Raw genomic sequence first — 25292 nt, 5'->3', positions numbered from 1 at the left:
TAACTCTTCCTGTTCTTTTTCAGTTTCTGATCTTCTTTTTTCTAATAAATCTCCATAAAACATGGACTGTTCTTTTTTCTGACTCTGAAGATAGAAAATTAAGATTATAAATACATTTCATATTCATATACAAGGGACTGAAAAAGGTAATTTTTATCAGTCCTTACTTATTAAAAAAACAAGTAAAACTTTCATAACTTTTGCCAAATTGAATTTCATAATTAATAAGAATTGGATCTTTTCAATGCCCATTTGTGAGATAATACAATTTTTTGGTAATCAGTATAAACTAAATTCTGATTACCATTCTTTTCTTGCAATAAAACAGTCACTCAGAATCGTATTAAATCCACAGGGCCCTCCAATATACTATTCAAATGTCCCATGGGGAAATCTGGCTAATGATGGCTTATCAGTTTTAACTGTTTTCACACCTGAGTGGACTCTATATAGATAAACTTCATTATTTCATAAAGTTTTCAGCAACAATCTAGATTGCATAAGCTGAGATGCCATCTTTATGGAATTGTAGTAGAAGGAGCATACTTTTGGGTTAGGTAATATTGTTTTGTTTGTTTTGGTGATGAACTGTAAAGTGTGCTGACAATAATGTCATATGATGGGAAATCAAATATTTGCCATTGTGACCTTGACCTTTGCTCCATTGACCAACATACCAATAGGGTTCTTCTTCTTAACCCCATGGGCAATCATCAAAACTACTTTGGTAAAAATATTATAAATAGCTCAAAAGATTTGAGTATGGAAATTGAAATGTTGACCTACAAACAGCATTTACCTCACTAGAAGGCAAGTTTACTTTATTGCAAGTCAGGTAATAAATCAAAACTTCAATTTTGCAAAAAAATTATTCTAAACAAGTTAAATATATATTTTCCTTAACTACACAATACACATGCATGCAAGTGTCACTCTTTTGAGAAGAGTAAAAGCGATTAATCCTAAACACAAAACAATATCATGGCAAATTACACGAAGAAAAGGTTATCAGTCATGTCATATCACTTTAACAAGTGTTTTAAAAGAACATGAGGAATTGATACCCCTTGATAGTCAGATGAAACCTGGTATTGTAATTCTTTGAAATTTCAGGTCATTGAAACAATTTTAACTTTGAACTTTGAGTGGTAATAAACATATCACATTTAGATGTCTTTTTTGTGCTGTTTTGTTGCTTTCTCATTGCCATATACCCTACATTTTGTTTCATTCATATCTTTTTTAAGAGAAAAGTGACTATAAAATCTTAATAAAGGGGTCTGTGCAATGTATAACCTAAATTGTTTTAATATGGTTGTTACTTAACTTACTTTTAAATCAATACCAGCTACATAGCCTCTGCCAAAGAACTGAACCTGATGTTTCACTTTGTATAATGGATTGTAACTTACTTTTAAATCAATACCAGCTACATAGCCTCTGTCAAAGAACAGAACCTGATGTTTCTCTTTGTTTAATGGATTGTAACTTACTTTTAAATCAATACCAGCTACATAGCCTCGGCCAAAGAACTGAACCTGATGTTTCACTTTGTATAATGGATTGTAACTTACTTTTAAATCAATACCAGCTACATAGCCTCTACCAAAGAACTGAACTTGATGTTTCTCTTTGTATAATGGATTGTAACTTACTTTTAAATCAATACCAGCTACATAGCCTCTGTCAAAGAACAGAACCTGATGTTTCTCTTTGTTGAATGGATTGTAACTTACTTTTAAATCAATACCAGCTACATAGCCTCGGCCAAAGAACTGAACCTGATGTTTCACTTTGTATAATGGATTGTAACTTACTTTTAAATCAATACCAGCTACATAGCCTCTACCAAAGAACTGAACTTGATGTTTCTCTTTGTATAATGGATTGTAACTTACTTTTAAATCAATACCAGCTACATAGCCTCTACCAAAGAACTGAACTTGATGTTTCTCTTTGTATAATGGATTGTAACTTACTTTTAAATCAATACCAGCTACATAGCCTCTGCCAAAGAACTGAACTTAATGTTTCACTTTGTATAATGGATTGTAACTTACTTTTAAATCAATACCAGCTACATAGCCTCTACCAAAGAACTGAACTTGATGTTTCTCTTTGTATAATGGATTGTAACTTACTTTTAAATCAATACCAGCTACATAGCCTCTGTCAAAGAACAGAACCTGATGTTTCTCTTTGTTTAATGGATTGTAACTTACTTTTAAATCAATACCAGCTACATAGCCTCGGCCAAAGAACTGAACCTGATGTTTCACTTTGTATAATGGATTGTAACTTACTTTTAAATCAATACCAGCTACATAGCCTCTACCAAAGAACTGAACTTGATGTTTCTCTTTGTATAATGGATTGTAACTTACTTTTAAATCAATACCAGCTACATAGCCTCTACCAAAGAACTGAACTTGATGTTTCTCTTTGTATAAAAAGGATTGTAACTTACTTTTAAATCAATACCAGCTACATAGCCTCTGCCAAAGAACTGAACTTAATGTTTCTCTTTGTATAATGGATTGTAACTTACTTTTAAATCAATACCAGCTACATAGCCTCTACCAAAGAACTGAACTTGATGTTTCTCTTTGTATAATGGATTGTAACTTACTTTTAAATCAATACCAGCTACATAGCCTCTGCCAAAGAACTGAACTTAATGTTTCTCTTTGTATAATGGATTGTAACTTACTTTTAAATCAATACCAGCTACATAGCCTCTGCCAAAGAACTGAACTTAATGTTTCACTTTGTATAATGGATTGTAACTTACTTTTAAATCAATACCAGCTACATAGCCTCTGCAAAAGAACTGAACTTAATGTTTCTCTTTGTATAATGGATTGTAACTTACTTTTAAATCAATACCAGCTACATAGCCTCTGTAAAAGAACTGAACCTGATGTTTCACTTTGTATAATGGATTGTAACTTACTTTTAAATCAATACCAGCTACATAGCCTCTACCAAAGAACTGAACTTGATGTTTCTCTTTGTATAATGGATTGTAACTTACTTTTAAATCAATACCAGCTACATAGCCTCTGCCAAAGAACTGAACTTGATGTTTCTCTTTGTATAATGGATTGTAATCTGTTGATGTATCATCACCAGCATCCCAATCAAATACAAACTTTCTGTCATTCAATCGACGAATTCTTCGCTTCTTTTTCGCCATGCCTAAATACCTATCCTACAGAAGTTAACATAGTAAATGCATTATCTAAAGGAAAGACTAAAGAATTACATTAAATTCATTATCTAAAGGAAAGACTAAAGGATAATTGTTGACTTACAATAGAGCAACTGCTATCACATACATGTTCTAAACAAACAAATAATAAATTAGAGATAAAAATAAATAGTCATTTTTTATGTAGTTTGTATTTTTGTTCTTTTTTGTTTTTTGAATACATTTTTGTACATGGTATTGTCAGATCACTGTACCTCTTATCATGCTTATAGTGTACAGACATGAGAATTTTTGTTCTTAAAAAATTCATAAAAGATTTCCCTGAATTCACACCCAAGATTTGGTTAAAAATAAAGATGACTGTCCTTATTTTGAGGAATAAGGGTTGCAAATTCCATTAATTTATTACATAACACAAGGAACCATTCTTTGGTGAATAAAAAATTAATCAATACGAAAGAACTATTTTTCAAAGAGATTACTTACATAAACACTCTCAGGATATAGAAATAAAGATTATGAGTGTTTCCTTGATTTTCTAAAATATCGTGTAAAATCTGCCTAATTTACTTTTTTATTTACTGTATTAATATTATATCTTTCTGAAAAATACAAAATTTGTTCAGTTTTATACTCATTTTATTTGTTGTTATCTCCCTTTAAATATGTATTTTGTACTTTTCCAGTTGAACATCAGCTTTTAGGGGTCAATTTGATATAAATTAGTTTTACCTTAATGGCTTCAACAACTTTATCCTTTTCTTTTTCTTCCATGACTTTATCTTTATCATCTGTATCTTTGTTTCTCTCTCTTTCCCGTTCCCTTCTTTCTCTTTCTCTGTCTCTTTCCCGATCTCTATCACGGTAACTTTGGTATCCCCTGTCTCTCCTGTCATCAACTCCCCCTATAAATGTAAAATATAGAAGTTAGGAAGTATTGGGTGTAAAGATTATTGTTTATGAGGTAAGTTCATAAAGAAAGAATAAGATATTTGATGATTGTTTCTGTGATTATTTAACTCAGAAAGTAAGAAATATGTAATCATTGACATTTTTGTGACTTTTTCATATTTGATCATTGTTGTGACTTTTTCGTATTTTATAATTGTTAAGACTTTTTCATATTTTATAATTGTTATGACTTTTTCATATTTGATCATTGTTGTGACTTTTTCATATTTGACCATTGGTGTGACTAGTTGATATTTGATCATTGGTGTGACTTGTTGATATTTGATCATTGGTGTGACTAATTGATATTTGATCATTGGTGTGACTACTTGATATTTGATCATTGGTGTGACTTGTTGATATTTGATCATTGGTGTGACTTGTTGATATTTGATCATTGGCGTGACAAGTTGATATTTGATCATTGGTGTGACTTGTTGATATTTGATCATTGGTGTGACTTGTTGATATTTGATCATTGTTGTGACTTGTTGATATTTGATCTTTGGCGTGACAAGTTGATATTTGATCATTGGTGTAACTAGTTGATATTTGATCATTGGTGTGACTTGTTGATATTTGATCATTGGTGTGACTTGTTGATATTTGATCATTGGTGTGACTTGTTGATATTTGATTTGATATTTGATCATTGGTGTGACTTGTTGATATTTGATCATTGGTGTGACTTGTTGATATTTGATCATTGGTGTGACTTGTTGATATTTGATCATTGGTGTGACTTGTTGATATTTGATCATTGGTGTAACTAGTCGATATTTGATCATTGGTGTGGCTTGTTGATATTTGATCATTGGTGTAACTAGTTGATATTTGATCATTGTTGTCGCTTTTTCATATTTGATCATTGGTGTGACTAGTTGATATTTGATCATTGGTGTGACTTGTTGATATTTGATCATTGGTGTGACTAGTTGATATTTGATCATTGGTGTGACTTGTTGATATTTGATCATTCTTGTGACTTGTTGATATTTGATCATTGGCGTGACTTGTTGATATTTGATCATTGGTGTGACTTGTTGATATTTGATCATTGGCGTGACAAGTTGATATTTGATCATTGGTGTAACTAGTTGATATTTGATCATTGGTGTGACTTGTTGATATTTGATCATTGGTGTGACTTGTTGATATTTGATCATTGTTGTGACTTGTTGATATTTGATCATTGGTGTGACTTGTTGATATTTGATCATTGGTGTGACTTGTTGATATTTGATCATTGGTGTGACTTGTTGATATTTGATCATTGGTGTAACTAGTCGATATTTGATCATTGGTGTGGCTTGTTGATATTTGATCATTGGTGTAACTAGTTGATATTTGATCATTGGTGTAACTAGTTGATATTTGATCATTGTTGTCACTTTTTCATATTTGATCATTGGTGTGACTAGTTGATATTTGATCATTGGTGTGACTTGTTGATATTTGATCATTGTTGTGACTTGTTGATATTTGATCATTGTTGTGACTTGTTGATATTTGATCATTGGCGTGACTTGTTGATATTTGATCATTGGTGTGACAAGTTGATATTTGATCATTGGTGTAACTAGTTGATATTTGATCATTGGTGTGACTTGTTGATATTTGATCATTGGTGTGACTTGTTGATATTTGATCATTGGTTTGACTTGTTGATATTTGATCATTGGTGTGACTTGTTGATATTTGATCATTGGTGTGACTTGTTGATATTTGATCATTGTTGTGACTTGTTGATATTTGATCATTGTTGTGACTTGTTGATATTTGATCATTGGCGTGACTTGTTGATATTTGATCATTGGCGTGACAAGTTGATATTTGATCATTGGCGTAACTAGTTGATATTTGATCATTGGTGTGACTTGTTGATATTTGATCATTGGTGTGACTTGTTGATATTTGATCATTGGTGTGACTTGTTGATATTTTATCATTGGTGTGACTTGTTGATATTTGATCATTGGTGTAACTAGTCGATATTTGATCATTGGTGTGGCTTGTTGATATTTGATCATTGGTGTGACTTGTTGATATTTGATCATTGGTGTGACAAGTTGATATTTGATCATTGTTGCAACTTGTTGATATTTGATCACTGGTGTGACTAGTTGATATTTGATCATTGATGTGACTTGTTGATATTTGATCATTGGTGTGACTTGTTGATATTTGATCATTGGTGTGACTTGTTGATATTTGATCATTGGTGTGACTAGTTGATATCTGATCATTGGTGTGACTTGTGACTTGTTGATATTTGATCATTGGTGTGACTAGTTGATATTTGATCATTGGTGTGACTTATTTATATTTGATCATTGGTGTGACTTGTTGATATTTGATCATTGGTGTGACAAGTTGATATTTGATCATTGTTGTGACTTGTTGATATTTGATCTTTGGTGTGACTAGTTGATATTTATCATTGGTGTGACTAGTTGATATTTGATCATCGTGTGACTTGTTGATATTTGATCATTGGTGTGACTTATTGGTGTGACTATTTGATATTTGATCATTGGTGTGACTTGTTGATATTTGATCATTGGTGTGACTTGTTGATATCTGATCATTGGTGTGACTTGTTGATATTTGATCATTGTAGTGACTTTTTGATATTTGATCATTGGTGTGACTTGTTGATATTTGATCATTGGTGTGACTTGTTGATATTTGATCATTGGTGTGACTTGTTGATATTTGATCATTGGTGTGACTAGTTGATATTTGATCATTGGTGTGACTTGTTGATATTTGATCATTGGTGTGACTTGTTGATATTTGATCATTGGTGTGACTTGTTGATATTTGATCATTGGTGTGACTTGTTGATATATGATCATTAGTGTGACTTGTTGATATTTGATCATTGGTGTGACTTGTTGATATATGATCACTGGTGTGACTAGTTGATATTTGATCATTGTAGTGACTTGTTGATATTTGATCATTGGTGTGACTTGTTGATATTTGATCATTGTTGTGACTTGTTGATATTTGATCATTGGTGTGACTTGTTGCTATTTGATCATTGGTGTAACTTGTTGATTTGATGTGACTTGTTGATATTTGATTATTGTTGTGACTTATTGATATTTGATCATTGGTGTGACTTGTTGATATTTGATCATTGGTGTGACTTATTTATATTTGATCATTGGTGTGACTTGTTGATATTTGATCATTGGTGTGACAAGTTGATATTTGATCATTGTTGCAACTTGTTGATATTTGATCTTTGGTGTGACTAGTTGATATTTATCATTGGTGTGACTAGTTGATATTTGATCATCGTGTGACTTGTTGATATTTGATCATTGGTGTGGCTTGTTGATATTTGATCATTGGTGTGACTAGTTGATATTTATCATTGGTGTGACTTGTTGATATTTGATCATTGGTGTGACTTGTTGATATTTGATCATTGTTGTGACTTGTTGATATTTGATCATTGGTGTGACTTGTTGATATTTGATCATTGGTGTGACTAGTTGATATTTATCATTGGTGTGACTAGTTGATATTTGATCATCGTGTGACTTGTTGATATTTGATCATTGGTGTGGCTTGTTGATATTTGATCATTAGTGTGACTAGTTGATATTTGATCATTGGTGTGACTTGTTGATATTTGATCATTGGTGTGACTTGTTGATATTTGATCATTGTTGTGACTTGTTGATATTTGATCATTGTAGTGACTTTTTGATATTTGATCATTGGTGTGACTTGTTGATATTTGATCATTAGTGTGACTAGTTGATATTTGATCATTGGTGTGACTTGTTGATATTTGATCATTGGTGTGACTTGTTGATATTTGATCATTGGTGTGACTTGTTGATATTTGATCATTGGTGTGACTTGTTGATATTTGATCATTGGTGTGACTTGTTGATATTTGATCATTGGTTTGACGGCTTGTTGATATTTGATCATTGGTTTGACTTGTTGATATTTGATCATTGGTGTGACTAGTTGATATTTGATCATTGGTGTGACTTGTTGATATTTGATCATTGGTGTGACTTGTTGATATTTGATCATTGGTTTGACTTGTTGATATTTGATCATTGGTGTGACTAGTTGATATTTGATCATTGGCGTGACTTGTTGATATTTGATCATTGGTGTGACTTGTTGATATTTGATCATTGGTGTGACTTGTTGCTATTTGATCATTGGTGTAACTTGTTGATTTGATGTGACTTGTTGATATTTGATTATTGTTGTGACTTATTGATATTTGATCATTGGTGTGACTTGTTGATATTTGATCATTGGTGTGAGTTGTTGATATTTGATCATTGGTGTGACTAGTTGATATTTGATCATTGGTGTGACTTGTTGATATTTGATCATTGGTGTGACTTGTTGATATTTGATCATTGGTGTGACTAGCTGATATTTGATCATTGGTGTGACTTGTTGATACTTGATCATTGGTGTGACTTGTTGATATTTGATCATTGGTGTGACTTGTTGATATTTGATCATTGGTGTGACTAGTTGATATTTGCTCATTGATGTGACTAGTTGATATTTGATCATTGGTGTGACTAGTTGATATTTGATCATTGGTGTGACTTGTTGATATTTGATCATTGGTGTGACTAGTTGATATTTGATCATTGGTGTGACTTGTTGATATTTGATCATTGTTGTGACTTGTTGATATTTGATCATTGGTGTGACTTGTTGCTATTTGATCATTGGTGTAACTTGTTGATTTGAAGTGACTTGTTGATATTTGATTATTGTTGTGACTTGTTGATATTTGATCATTGGTGTGACTTGTTGATATTTGATCATTGGTGTGAGTTGTTGATATTTGATCATTGGTGTGACTAGTTGATATTTGATCATTGGTGTGACTTGTTGATATTTGATCATTGGTGTGACTACTTGATATTTGATCATTGGTGTGACTACTTGATATTTGATCATTGGTGTGACTAACTTATATTTGATCATTGGTCTGGCTTGTTGATATTTGATCATTGGTGTGACTTGTTGATATTTGATCATTGGTGTGACTTGTTGATATTTGATCATTGGTGTGACTAGTTGATATTTGATCATTGGTGTGACTAACTTATATTTGATCATTGGTCTGGCTTGTTGATATTTGATCATTGGTGTGACTTGTTGATATTTGATCATTGGTGTGACTAGTTGATATTTGATCATTGGTTTGACTTGTTGATATTTGATCATTGTTGTGACTTGTTGATATTTGATCATTGGTGTGACTTGTTGATATTTGATCATTGTAGTGACTTGTTGATATTTGATCATTGGTGTGACTTATTGATATTTGATCATTGGTGTGAGTTGTTGATATTTGATCATTGGTGTGACTAGTTGATATTTGATCATTGGTGTGACTTGTTGATATTTGATCATTGGTGTGACTAGTTGATATTTGATCATTGGTGTGACTAGTTGATATTTGATCATTGGTGTGACTAGTTGATATTTGATCATTGGTGTAACTTGTTGATATTTGATCATTGATGTGACTTGTTGATATATGATCATTAGTGTGACAAGTTGATATTTGATCATTGGTGTGACTTGTTGATATTTGATCATTGGTGTGACAAGTTGATATTTGATCATTGGTGTGACTTGTTGATATTTGATCATTGGTGTGACTTGTTGATATTTGATCATTGGTGTGACTAGTTGATATTTGATCATTGGTGTGACTTGTTGATATTTGATCATTGGTGTGACAAGTTGATATTTGATCATTGGTGTGACTTGTTGATATTTGATCATTAGTGTGACTTGTTGATATTTGATCATTGGTGTTACTAGTTGATATTTGATCATTGGTGTGACTTGTTGATATTTGATCATTGGTGTGACTAGTTGATATTTGATCATTGGTGTGACTAGTTGATATTTAATTATTGTTGTGACTTGTTGATATTTGATTATTGTTGTGACTAGCTTATATCTGATTACTGTTGTGACTAGCTGATATTTGAGACTTGCTTATAAATGTGACTAGGTGGGGAAGGAAGAATAAATAAGTTCACTAATTTATAGTGTAAAGCAAGACAAAATGGTTCTTTTTATTTTTCTGCATTGAAAATTTACAGTGTCCTCATGTACTGTGTTTTAGACCTTGCTGTATAAAATCTATATTGAAGTACAACAAATATGAGAGTATAGCCTTGCATTTTTTTACACCTTACACTAAGTCATCATCAAAGTCATAGTATTGACAACGGATGGGGTCGATTACTTTAAAATGTAATCGATTAAATTACAATTACAATGCTAATAAAATGTAATCGATTACATTACAATTACACCCTATTTCATATGTAATCGATTACATTAGATTACTTTTCTTTAAAGTAATCATGATTACTTTAGATTACTTGTGATTACATTGTATATAGCAATATCAAAGTTTTTTTTATAACTTTTTATCTTTACAAAAAAGCTAATTTTGGTGATTTTTTTAAAAGCCTTAATTTATTCATCTTGTTGAAAAGAATTTATAGACAAGTACAGTGTTACATGTGTAAATTGATAAAATAGCTATAGACAAGTGTCCTATCTCTATGTAATAGATATCTCTTTATTTTTTTCTACAAATTTTAACCAACTGCCTTATTCACAAAAAACTCCACAAATAAAGAATTAATTAAGTATAGTTTTATTGTCTGTTGGGGACATAATTGACACACCCATTAACGCTTTTACAGGTGTTAATCACTACTTCCATTTTTTTAACAAAAAATAGGTGAGCTTGGATATTAAAATTTTATTGTCTTAATAACCATGACAACAATATCAATAAAGTTATAAGTGGTTGATTGGCATTATTTGTTTGAAAATTTTTAATACTTGATCTAATTAATAATTAATACAACTATTGTCATGTGAAACACAAAACAGCTTTGCAACTTAAGAAAGTATATACATTTCTCTTTAAATTAAGAAACATTTTATTGTGATAAAAGATATTTTGTATTGATGAAACTTCTGAGGTCACCTATTGTTTACTATGCATATTGTTTGTAATATAATTAGACAATATACGTATAGTGTCTTGAAATATGAAATTTATTTGTATGAGGCTTAGAAACGGAGAAAATGCGAGGTTCTATCGAGCATTTTCCCGTTTCGTGTCGAATACAAATAAATGTCATATTTCAAGACACTATACGTATATTGTTTTTATACTGAAATCGATAAAAAATAAAAAAAAATAAAAAATATGTAACAAATATTGTTAAAAAAAAGTGTTTTGGAATTTCCCTCTTGGGGAACCATTTTGGGTTATTTCCCTATGAGCGTAGTCCAGGCGGTAAGACATTGAAATTTTAAGACATAAGAAAGGGAAAATCAACTTAATTAATGAGCCGTAAGGCTCAAAATTAATATAACAGAATAAAAATTATTAGAAAGCAAATATTATACTCGAATTTATGGAAAACAAAATTTATTCAATTTTTCAATAAATTTCTGCATTTGAATTTCAATGTAGTTATGTAAAAATATTGGGTTAACTTATATGAAATAGGAGTTAATATCAGAACTTTTCAATCAAGGAAAAAAAATGCTTTCAAGGCATATTCTTGTATCATAAGAGCTCAATCTCACAACAAAATATTGGAGAGGCAATTTCCTTTAGTAAACTATTAACAAAATAAAACACTTGGTTATACAAATTTGTTATATAGATGATACAATTTATCACATTAAACAAGGTCCCATCATTGTGAATACTAGTTTTTCATTCAAGCTTTACATTTTCTTATTTTCATCTTGTCTATCAAAAACTATTTTCATATATATATATATATATATATATATATATACAAGATTTGTAATCAGCAAGTAATCACATGAATGTAATCTTAAAGTAATCTAAAAGTAATCATGATTACACCTGTTTTTAGCAATGTAATTGATTACATTACGATTACTTGTAATCAGAAATGGCATGATTACTGATTGCATAATGATTACACTGCAAAATGTATTCGATTACAGCTGATTACGATTACTGATTACAATTACCCCATGCCTGGTATTGACAAATGGTCATTTAATTTGAGCAATATACATGTACATTATCACAACTTCTTACAATATACATGTACATTATCACAACTTCTTAAATTTTGTATTCAGCATTTTATGTGATAATTTTCCGATCGAGTAAATTAAAATACAATGAGGCTTGAAAATTACAGCATTATGGAAATCTACCTATATTATTTTCAAATCATCAACCTACTTATTTTATTCATAATAAATACTTCAGTCAAGTGGATGACTAATTAAAACAATTATCTTACATTCTCTGCCAGCACTTAGGAATTCCAGCTGTTTCTTCTTTTCTTCGTCATTTCTTTTTCTTTGCTCTTCAACCTGTTCCTGCCTTTTCTTGAGAGCTTCAGCTGCTCTTTCTTCTTTTGATAAAAACTTCGGCTAAAATAATTAGAATTTTTTCAATGAATTATTTCAAAAAGGTGTCGTTTTACTATTCAGGTATATAAAATATAAATAAGACAAATATGCTGCACCCTGTAGGCTTGAATATAGAACAGCAAACATTAGATTAAGTTAACAGTGATGTAAATTCACTCAAATACAATACATGAACAAAAAAATCTATGCAGTTATAATGAAATGTTGCTGTTTTTAACAATAACAAGTAACTTAGCTTAAACTTATACTAATATTTTGTGTGTAATTATGTTGTAACGTTTACTTATATTCACTTATTGTATGTTCATTGAATCTCATTTATGAGGAGTTAAAGATATGAATGAATGAATGAATGAAGTTATTTAAAAAAAATGTTGACAAAATACTGAATTTTTTAACAAGAAATCAGTCATATAATTTCAATGGAATAAGAAGTAAAATGCTTATACATCTGCCTATGAAATGTTATTGACTTACCATTAGTGGTTCATGTCAATCTGACGTAATCACAAAATTTCAAATGTATGCTATATACATGATATGCAAAAGTTTTCAAATTCAATAGACCATGGCTTAGGGGTTGGGTCAAATAATCTCCATGGAAATGGGAAGTAACATTGCTATATTAAAAGCTACATACCAAATTTCATTTTACCTACCACTAGTAGTTCTTCTTAAACTGACCTTATCACATACTGAAAGATGTATAAATTGGGTTAATGTATCCAAGTCATTAGACCATAATGAAGCGTCTGTGAAAAAAACAATTCCATGGAGATGAGATGTGCCAATGCTAAGACAGCTGCATACCAAATATAAATGACCAACCAATTGTGGTCTCCCTTTAAATAGCCTAATCACAAACTAATACATTGTTGAAGCTGCAGTCAACACAAATGCCTAAAAAACGCTAGCATAAGTCTTGCTTTTCTACTTCTTCAAGGTGAACAAAAATAATGAAAATATTACCTAGAGATCAAAAATCTTTGTATAAAAGGAGAAACAACTAATGAAAGACAACTCTGAGTGTATATGGTGTAGGAACATTACATTTTTGTCATACAGATTTAATTCACTCATTGCCACAGTTGCAATACTTACTTTACTAAGAGCTTCTTCCTCAGCTTTCTTCTTGGCCAGTAATTCCTCTAGAGACAAAGGAACCTTCTTCTGTACTTTTTCTTCTTCTTCAGTAGACCTTAACAAAATGAAAAAATATTTACTGAATAGTAATAATCCACCATTTATAAGTATGTTGCCCTTTAATCAGTCAGGGCAATTGTGTTTTTTTTTTAAATAATTGCTATTTATATTCATAGATACTGGAAATGAATATTAAATAAAAATGTTTCATAAATAAATATTGTAGGAGAATGCTTAGGTTTTGCTTCATTGAAATATAACATGAATTGTTGAATTGTTTCCCATTATGTTATGTTGTGACCTTCTATGGCTGACTATACAGTGTGGGTTTTATAGATTATTCATAGTTAAAGGTTGTATAGTTGAATATGGCCACTTCATTTAGACTCCGATGGATAGTTGCCTCATTGGCAATCATACCACATCTATTTATTTTCATATCTAGGTGATATATGTTTTACTTAATTTTTAATTAATTCATTTGATATCGAAATTCAAAATTTAAAAAACTTTGAATGTCACAGTACTTTCTTTGGTACTTGACTAAAAGTTGTTTAGTATTCATAACTGAAGGACATTATAAATATCTCATTAGAGGTCAGAAACGCTTCTCAAAGGACAAGGTATGATAAGGGCTATTTTTGGCCCCCTCTCCAAATAAGTTTATATTGATATCAACGATGGTCTTAGTGTAGACATTTGAAAAAATAATGATTTTATTGTGTTCCGGTGAAAGGAAGGTTGCCTAGCAACGGTTTTTATTAAGAATGAAAATTATCACATAATAATTGCTTTATCAGTAAAAATTTAAATATTTGCAAATAATATTGTTTGTCCAAGAAGAACTTGAAGTCACAAATGAAAATACCCTTTGAATTTGTTTATTATATGTTTAAAACAACTTTGGCAACAGAAATGTTGCCTAGCAACGGTTAAAAAATTGGTGCTTGCCACTCTTAAATATGAATTAAGCAGTTGTTTGAAGATTTTTCTTTCCATTTGGAGTTTCATTCCAATATTTTTTCATATACATCTTTTTTTATTCTTTACAAATTTCGTATTGAGCATAGCAACACAAGTGTTGCTTAGCAACAGCAAAACATGTTTGAATTAAAGCCAACTACAAATCAATTAGTCATTATATTGAACAAATTAAATTGAATGCAATGCAGATTGTCTGTTTGTGAACATGTTTAGTTAGAAATGAACACTTAGTTCAATTGTAGGTCACTACACGCTGATCAACAACTAAGATACATAACAAGTGCATATCAACCATGCAATAATAGGTTATTTATATTTTTTGAAGTATGAACTTAGTTATTTTTTAGGAATATACTTCCTAATACGGTGTTACACTATAATATAAACATCTAGATTATCATTATTTTTTGGACGAATTCTATATCGAGTATAGAATCCCACATCTTGCTTAGCAACAGCAAACATTTTTTTTAAATTGTAGACCACTACAACACCTTTGTTTGCCTTTCAATGTGAAAGTTTTTTCATGAAAACAAGAATATATAGGATTTAATAATTTGAGATGAGTTTGAACAGCTTTCAAAGATACTTAACAGTTAATGGAATCAAAGAGACGTGACTTGTACCACATACAGACATAATCACATTATGTGGAATAAAATGTCTAATCCAGGCAATTACGAATTAATATGATGTAGGAGTTGGAATAGGAATGTGTCCTCTGCATGGGTACAAAACCTATAGTGAATTAGAAACGACTTATCAAGGCAAAAAGGGGGGGGGGGGTAAATCATTTTTGAAGTTATTAACGAGGCATTAATTGACCTAAGAAATTAATCCTATTGTGCAGTAAAAAAATGGCATAGCCTGTAAGAATATATATATATATATGGTTTAAGGGTTGGACAATCATTTAACCATGAAAGTTAAAGGTCAATTAATTGTACCTTGAGATCAATGGTAAATGTCATAATGATATTAGACTGTTATGATATCTGATTCATGACTATACACTGTATGCCAAATATCATAAGTCAATGTATAAAAACTAAATAAGTGTAGACCCGGACAAGTGTGTATGAGAATAAAATTCCAAAAAAGAAGAAAAATAGTTATGTTTAACATAATGTATCCATTCATTTCATCTTGGAAGCCAGGGAAAATTGACAAAGACAAGTGAAAACCGAGAACAGAATAAACTGATGTTTCTTTCACGATGAAATGGACTATGGTTTGAATGGTTTTACAGTAGTAATTTTGGGGCCCTTTATAGCTTGTTGTTCGGTGTGAGCCAAGGCCCTGTGTTAAAGGCCGTACATTGACCTATTATGGTTTACTTTTATAAATTGTTATTTGGATTGAGAGTTGTATCATTGGCACTCACACCACATCTTACTATATCTAAGGAACATTTTTGTTATCTGTAATTATGATGTGGATACTGGCAATGACGAAAAATGTTTTCACTTTCCTGTCAGTGTCAAATGATTTGTGAAATATCATGTAAAATGCATGTATGTGATTAAGTTGCATTTTGATTGTTTCGTTTTGTTTTTGTGTTTTTGTAATTTGTTTATCAAAATGAACTACAGTTATAATTGGACATTGGCACTCATACCACATCTTCTTATTTCTATATATGTTGCAAAAATTATTTCTTTTGGGTGGATGTGTATGTTTAAGCGTGGATTCATATAAGATGGATTCTTACAGTATGCACCCTTTTATTAATTCATTGTACAATTAAATAAATATAATAAATGAATTAAAACGCCTGATATCGTGGGTTCTGACACCAGCCTGGTCAAACCTAAGACTCAAAAATTGATATTTGCTGATTTCCGTTAATCAATTGGCATTAAGGGGTAAGAACAAAGACTAGTTGGATCGGAGTGTCAAGTTAGGGTAATATATCTTCCTGTGGACTGTAACCTTTTTAGCTATAGCACAATAAAAATTAATGAAACAAACAACCCATGCAGCAACACGATGTCCAAAAGTTAGCACTTTGTGTAAACATGAATTATTATTAAAATAGTCAATTATATGAATTAACTGTTTACAAAACTTTATATTGTTTGCAAAAACTACGGATAATATATTCAGGAATAAATAACCTTTATTAGCTGTATATCGCATTAAAAAAAATCGGAATATTGAGCCTTTTATGGTCTTTTGACATTTTTTTATTCGACCGTCACTGATGAGTCTTTTGTATGCGAAACACATGTCTTACAATCAAGATGTCTTTAATTATGATGCGTTTTATTCCTTTCATATTCAATACTTATTTTTTATTCTTTTGAATATGTTTAAATTCATTCTACATGTAGTGCTGTTATTTAAGAAGACATATGATTGATTGAATGTTGTTTCCTGGCCGTCCAGTGACAAATACTTTATGCATGCAAATTTTAATGAAAAGATATGTAGAGAATGATTTGCAAATAAGAAATACGAAGTAGCACGCGTTTTCGTCAAGATAGAACAACGGGAAGGCGGGTGACAATTACAAATAATAAGTCCAATAAATTCAACACCATGACCAAAACATAACTCAAGATACATAATTTAGATCATAAAAGTGTTGGATAGTTTTGTTTAATCTTGATTATTGTTATACTTACACAATTAACAAATTAAAATTGTCACATGGTGTCTTCTTATGTCATATAAATTACAATGTATGTTATTATTCACAGTTCTGTAGTTTATTTCGCCATCGCCATTTGTATTTATATTAAATGATTGTCTAAAATGTTAACTTGGCATGCCATACTTGGTAGAAATGCGGACGTGAAAGAAAGCACTTTTCACAAAAGTGTCATCGGAGATTAAAACATTCCAGGGCGACGATTTCGTCAATTGTGAAACAAAATAAGTATATGTACTGTTTGAGTATGAACCAGTTATTATATTCATTCACAATTACGTTCCCAGAATTTCTCTGAAGTTTGTCACAGTTCCGTCTAATTTGGGTCAAATTTCGACGGTCTGCTAAAATGTCACTTTAAATTCAAGAATAATGAATTATACAGCAATATCCTGCTTTCCTGTCTCAAATATGTTTATTTTTCGTCCTGAAGAAACTAGCCATTATTATAGCGTACCATGAATACATTTCCGTCGGATCCAGTAAATACCGGAAATCATCTCCGGTCGCAATTCGGTTAAAAATTTCGATGATTCAATGAAAACTACCGACGATTTTTGTCACTTTTTTGAATTTTTAACTATGAGCGTACTTACGACCCACTAAAATATTTGAACTGCATCAACATTTATGTTCAAGGAATGTCTGGTATAAATATAATCGTGGGTCGTAGGTACGCTCATAGTTTAAAATGCAGAAAAAGGTTTAAAAACTGCCATTTTTCTGGCCTTTTCGCGAATCTTGAGGTCTTTACAGCAACAGAGCATGAATAATATCAACGGAAGTTGAAAAATCTATTGATGTTTACAAAAATATAGGTTTTAAACTTTAAAAATAATGTATTATAATTAAAGGCAGGTCACTTTTAATTTGAACGAAATTAGGGGGCCGTTCTCTGATGCTTATCGTACCTTGTCCTTTGTGACAACTTTAAAAAGAATATAGTTCAGTAAGTAGTATAGCTATACTTGTCTTTCTTTGATGACTTTCTCTTGTGTCTATCTCTGCTTCGACTTCTCTTTCTATCCCTATCTTTACTTCCACTTCTCTTTGGACGTTCTCTACTTCTAGATCTGTGTCTGAAAAAATCCATCAAAACATACAATTCAGTCAATTATCGATTCATGATTATGTTCATTATAATAGTTTTATATCTTAATGATAAGTATTGTCATTGTCAATGTTGGATGTGATTCATTAAAGTAAATTAAAGAACCATAAGTGAGCAAACTGACGTACTCCATGCCATTTGAGGGAGCTTTATGAAAAAGACAAATAGCACTAAAAAAGTAATATTTTTAACAAGCCCCTTCCAATTCAGAGTCTTGAGATTATTCAACTCATAGATGTGGGGAAATTTTCATCCAAATTTTGATAATTTAATTTTGGAAGTAATTTGTCTTCTGATTGGCTGACGTTATTTTGTTATCAGCCCATAGACATAATTTAGTCATGTGACCGTGATGCCATCAACGTTTTTTCATATTTTTCTACGGTTTAAAATGGAATTTATAATTACATCATAAGAATTAAGGAATGACTGTTATATTTTTTTCTGTCTATTTTAAATAACATAAACAAGAATGTGTCCAAAGTACACAGATGCCCCACTAGCACTAGCATTTTCCATGTTCAATGGACCGTGAAATTGGGTAAAAAATCTAATTTGGCATTAAAATTAGAAAGATTATACCATAGGGAACATGTGAACTAAGTTTAAATTGATTGGACTTCACCTGCATCCAAAACTACCCTGACCAAAAACTTTAACCTGAAACTAGCACTTTCATTTTCTATGTTCATTGGACCATGAAATTGGGGTCAAAAGTCTAATTTGGCTTTGAAATTAGAAAGATCATATCATAAGGAACATGTGTACTAAGATTCAAGTTGATTGGACTTCAGCTTCATCAAAAACTACCTTGACCAAAAACTTTAACCTGAAACGAACAGACGGACGGACGGACGAATGGAGGCACAGACCAGAAAACATAATGCCCCTCTACTATCGTAGGTGGGGCATAAAAAGGTGGTGCACACTGTTAAATAACCTGCTACATGCATTATTCAGTGTGCACCAAATTTTTTATGTTATTTCTTCAATAGACAGAAAAAATATTACAGTCATACCTTAAATGATTACAAAAAAAAATTCTATATTTTTCCAAGCCTCCGTCCCCCTAAATGAATAAGCTTTCAACTATTTTACAGAATGACAGACTTGTCTAATGATCAAACTCATCAAAATTTGAAGTGTATTTATCCTTATTTCCTTATAAATGATGTTATTTGTCCTTATTATAGTATTATTGCAACAGAACACAGGGCAGAAATTGTGTATAGCCAGTAGAAATATGAAAACAAAAGCATCTGATTTCACAAAATATTTTCATTTCTTGTATGAAATTTGAGGGTTTTTCCATAGATCACACTTGAATGTTAGTGTCTAGGATATTCTTGTATATTTTGCTCACTGCATTTGTCACTTCTACCATGCCACATTAGAGTTTTGATATAAAGCATTTAAAAAAGCTAATAAACTATCATTCATCCTGGGACAAAGATACCTTTCTCTATCTCTTTTCTTGTGTTTCCTTTCTGGAGACCTTGATCTAGGTCTTTTCTTTTCTTCTTTCTTTACATCATGCTCTGGTGAATGTGGTCTTTTCCTGTCATCTTTTCTGTGCTCAGTTTCTGTGTTTTTTCTATGCTCAACTTCCATGTTCTAGTACTTAAATTAGAAAATGTCTGGTTTTTCATAGCATACATCATGTACATACTATTCCTTATGAAAAGCGAAAAAATCTTTTTTTGAACATGTTTTTCTTGCAGTGAATGCTTTCATTGTTTTACAGTAACCAATAAACAATCTTTGGCTTGTTAATAGACGTCCTGATTGTTGAACTTTGTGGTAATAGATCGTCTCAACTACAATGAACTAGGTTTTTTTTTTTATTTTTATTATTTATAACTTCCAATTTACAACATAATATACACAAATATAATAGCAATATATAACATATAAATCTATAGATATTATCTAATCAATACATCTTTCTATTAGGAAGCAAATTTTTTTTTTTTTTTTTTTTAAATATACAAATATAAAATAAAGAGTAAAGCAGTTTGAACACCGGAGAGAGAGAGATAGAAAGAGAAAGAGAGTGAGAGAGAATAGTGTGGTGAGTTTTCAATATAATGCATCTAGAAATTGAATTCTATTTTAGTATAGTAAATACAGCATTTTCATTTATAACATGTATATACAGTTTTGTACTTAACTAAGCATGCTAAGTAATATATCAAAAGCATTCCATTCTCTGAGAAACTGATGTTCACATTTGTTTTTCATAGCAATATTTTTGTCCATTGCATACACATATTTTATCTTTTCTTTTACTGAGTTTATTGTCAGTTTTTTTTTAAAACATCTGGAATTATAAATATATTGCTTTATGGTAAGAAAAAGAGTATTTTCTGCATTGCCTTTTGATATTTTTGCAGTGTTACCAAACAGAAAAACTTCTTTTGTAAAAAGTACACTAATTCCATTGGTTAGAAACCAATTTTCAATCTGTTCTAATAATAATTGTGTATGTTCACATTCCCAAAATAAATGTTCTAATGTTTCAATTTCTCTATTACAAAATGTACAATTTGGATTATCATAAATCTTAATTTTATGAAGAAATTTGTTTGTAGCTAAGATTCGATGATTGAATCTAAACTGTAGCCACTGTAACTTAGTATTATTTGTGACAACAAATGGCAGTTTATAAATTTTTTTCCAATGATTTTGATCAAAGCCAAAAATTTCAGTCCATCTTAACTGACTAGTGGGAACACTTCCATTTTTATTCAAAACAATATACATATCTTTAGATCCTTTTGAACTTTTTACAAGTCTTTTAATAGCAGATGGAATTAAAGGTAGTTCTAATTTGTGGTTTTTTCCCACAAATGATTTTGATGCTTGATGTATAGCAGATATAATACTATTATATCTCATGAAATTCACATTTATCTGATACATTTCTTCTATCTTTTGATGAGAGAAAATTGTCCCATCTTCATTTACAATATCATTTATAAATCTTATACCATTTTCAAACCAATCTTTATAAAAAATAGGTTTATTTGCTACCTTTATATTATTGTTAAGCCAGATTGGACTAGCAAGAAAGCATTCCCAACTGTCATATTCATCTTTTTCTCTAAGAAGTTGCCATGCTTTCAGAACATCTTGCCAAAATTTATTTTTGATATGTTGCTGTAATTTTTGGATATAAACACTTCCACAACCATAAAATTTTTCAAGTTCTACATGAACATTTGACAAAAAAATATTCTGCCATTTGTTGTCTGTTTTAAATAATCTCCTTATCCATGTACACTTCAGTGCTAAAATAAATGCACTAAGATTTATCATTTTGAGTCCACCATCTTCAATATCGTTTTGTAAAACATCTCTCTTAATTCTATCAATTGGTGAACTCCATATAAAATTGTACATAAGTTGAATAACATTTTTTAAAATATCATCACTTGGATTTGGTAAGGATATAAACAAATGATTTAAAATAGGCAATATCAATGTCTTTACTACAGTAATTCTACCAATAACAGTAAGATTTCGTTTTGACCATTGTCTTATTACACCTTTAATTTGTACAATTTTTTCATCATAATTAATTTTTACAATTCTATCAAGATTAACATCAAAGCTTATACCTAATACCTTAAAACATGTTTCTCCCCATGTAAGGTTTCTATTTTGGCATAATACCTCATTACTATACTTTTTATTTCCTATCCAAATAACTTGTGTTTTAGAAAAATTAATATTTAAACCAGATATATTTCCAAACCAATCTAATTCATTTAATGCTTCATTCAAAGATTCTTCTTTACCATCTAAAATAAGAGATGTGTCATCAGCAAATTGTGAAAGTTTGTGCTCAACTTGCGTAATTGTAATACCATTTATCTTATCATTATTTCGTATTTTTAATGCTAATATCTCAGCACAGAGAATAAAAATATAAGGCGACAAGGGATCCCCTTGTCTACAGCCTCTTTCTATAGAAAAAAATTCTGATAAATGTCCTCCCTGGTTTACAGCTGATTTGATATTGTTATAAAAAACTTTAACCCAATTAATTATTGATTCTCCAAAATTAAACAACTTCAAGACACTGGTTAAAAATTCCCAAGAAATCGAATCAAATGCCTTTTCGAAATCTATGAGCAGCAAAAGTCCTGGAATATCTATTTCCTCAGTAAATTGCATAATATCATAAATTAAACGAAGATTTTCTCCAATATATCTCCCACTAATAAATCCAGTTTGATCGAAATCTATCAGTTTATCTAAAACTGTTTTAAAGCGTTTTGCTATAACTCCAGAGCCAATTTTATATACTGTATTTAATAAAGATATAGGTCGCCAATTTTTTAAGAAATGTCTAGGCCTATTTCCCTTCGGCAGGCATGTAATGATTCCTTGTTTTTGCGTAACAGATAGTTCACCAATCTCAGTACTGTAGTTCAAGGAGTTTACAACAAAAATTTTCAAATCTTTCCAAAAAAATTTAAAGAACTCTGTGGAGAAACCATCAGATCCTGGTGTTTTATTATTTTTCATATTTTTCAATATCAAACCAGCTTCCTCAATTGTTATTTCACCTTCAAGATTTTTTTTCTCATCATCAGTTAGTTTTTTTAATTTTATATCTTTCAATCCTTCTTTAAGTTTACTGAATTTATCTCCCTTTGACTTGTCTTTATTCTTGTACAAATTTTCATAAAAAGATTTTACTTCTTTTAAAATATCTTTTTGTTTTGAAATTACATCTCCATTTTCTTTTTCTACTTTTGGTATTATCTTATTTGTAAAATTTTTTGATTCTAGCCCACAAAAATAGCTAGTAGGTTTTTCACCCTCTTCTACCCATTGTATTCTTGATCGAATTATCTTCCCTTTAATTTTTTCTTTTCTTATATTTTCTAATTCACATTTTTTATTTTCCAAAATCTGTATTGAACCTTCATCTACCTTTTCTTCCAAAATAAGAATTTCATTTCTAAGATCTTTCTCTTGTTTTTCTTTTACCTTTTTCTTATAACTTGAATAAGATATAGTTTTACCTCTAATTTCCATCAGCATTGTCTCAAGAAATAAGTGACTATTAATATTAAAATGGAGATCTTCATTATTCATGTCTTCAATTCTATCTATATCATAAATTACATATTGTTTTTTAACTTCTACTATTTTTTCTTTAACAATCTTTATATATTCTGGATCATACAATAATGAATTATTAAATTTCCACAATCCTCTACCTCGATCAAAAGGATTAAATTCTAGATTTAATACAACCATGGAATGATCAGAGCGATAGCTAGGCTCGATATTACAATTTTTACAATGAACTAGGTTGATTATGTTCTAAAGAATTCTCTCCAGGATTGCTGATTGCTTGAATGTCAACAATCGACAATCCTCAATTAAATTTAATCTGCTACTCTGGCAATGGAAGTCAATATTAAAGGAGAGGAAAGTCAACATCGAACATTGCTGTACAATTTATTTTTTGAAAGTCACTGATAAATTTTTGTCATTTAAGGCAGTGCATGTCACATGATCGATTGGAACAAATAAATGTGGTCGCTGGTCAGGTTAATACAGCATGTACTTGTACAGTATCTACATTTAAAAAATATAGGGAAATCTGTTTGGGGGCTTGAAAAGTGGTCACTTACAGCAGGTGGTTATTCAATACTGGCTGTCGCTAAGGCAGGCTTAACTGTATATATGATAACCAAACACTGCTGAGGAGCTTATTGGGAATAACAACTCTAAATTCAAAATTTAATTTTATATTCTTTGAGGATGAATTCATCAATTTAAAACTAGGTATTTCAATTAAAAGGAAAATTCAATATTCTACATACTAGTACATGTAGTACTAAAAAATCGAATATGGTAATGTTTTGTTTGCATTTTGCACAATACCCTGTTCTGTGGATGGACGGGAGGGTAACATGTTTCAAATCATAAGATTTCCTGCAAATTTCTAATTACCAAAAAGAATGAGTTGAATCAAGATTACCTTCTTCCATGTCTTGTGGAACATAAATTATTTCTATACAACCCTACAAAAGACAATTACGAAAGTGCTGGACACTTTTAATGGAGCAGGGATACAGGTGGTGTTCTATCTGGTAAATAACGTCATAAAAGCATGCGAAATTGGCGATCTTTACCGGTGGAAGACATGATTCCAGAAATGATGTATTATTACAAACAACTACTTTCAATTCAGAAATGATTGCATGAAATTATTATTGCGATTTTGTCATTTTAGACTTTTCATTTTTACAATTTTCTCATTCAATTCATATAAAAATAAAAATGCGAGTTTAAATTATAGCGTTTACAACTCTGTCGCATTTTTCTCAATATTTTCTGAATTTACAATTTCAGTCGGTTAAAGAGCTCTTAAGAGCTCATGTTCTTTGTTATTATGTATACATGCAACCCGACTTTAAATAAAGATTACTTTACTTTACTTTTTTCTTAGTATCAAAACAGCTTTGACGGCAAATCTATCCAGTTAATGCATATGACATTAGATAGTCAGAGCTCAGAAATAAATAAATATTTTTATTATTTATTTCTAAATACTTGCGACAGTGCCATACCTGAATAGTCGGTTTATAAAACAAACTTTTATTGACGTTCTGAAAACGATAGTCAGTTCATGGGCGCAGACATATTTCAATCTGGTCCCTGTTTCTCTTTCAGTGAGCCTAGCAACTTTAAAATTGATAAAAGCAACCAGTTCCTACACTAATTCTCTGTCCGGAAAA

At 30.5% G+C, this 25292-nt stretch overlaps 1 protein-coding gene across 2 annotated transcripts in view; it reads right to left on the bottom strand.

The window, feature by feature from the left end:
• LOC143065174 (putative ATP-dependent RNA helicase DDX23) overlaps positions 1-25266 on the bottom strand; it is a 57213-nt gene extending 31947 nt beyond the window's left edge. Inside the window, exons 1-9 of one of the 2 annotated variants that reach the window (XM_076238587.1) lie at positions 25125-25223; positions 24533-24575; positions 19985-20148; positions 18386-18496; positions 13739-13835; positions 12505-12637; positions 3944-4116; positions 3035-3211; positions 5-84 (exon numbers count right to left, since the gene is read on the bottom strand). In XM_076238587.1, coding sequence (XP_076094702.1) covers positions 5-84; positions 3035-3211; positions 3944-4116; positions 12505-12637; positions 13739-13835; positions 18386-18496; positions 19985-20139 — 926 coding nt within the window. In that variant the 5' untranslated portion in view covers positions 20140-20148; positions 24533-24575; positions 25125-25223. Of the gene's footprint in view, positions 1-4; positions 85-3034; positions 3212-3943; positions 4117-12504; positions 12638-13738; positions 13836-18385; positions 18497-19984; positions 20149-24532; positions 24576-25124 lie in introns of both variants that reach the window. The other variant, XM_076238586.1, reaches the window with a different exon arrangement.
• Positions 25267-25292: the final 26 nt, after the last annotated feature.

This window comes from Mytilus galloprovincialis, chromosome 2, assembly GCF_965363235.1.
Source record: "Mytilus galloprovincialis chromosome 2, xbMytGall1.hap1.1, whole genome shotgun sequence".
Taxonomy (NCBI): Eukaryota; Metazoa; Mollusca; class Bivalvia; order Mytilida; family Mytilidae; genus Mytilus; species Mytilus galloprovincialis.
Note: the sequence above shows the minus strand (reverse complement) of the source record. Positions and strands in the feature narration are given on the sequence as shown.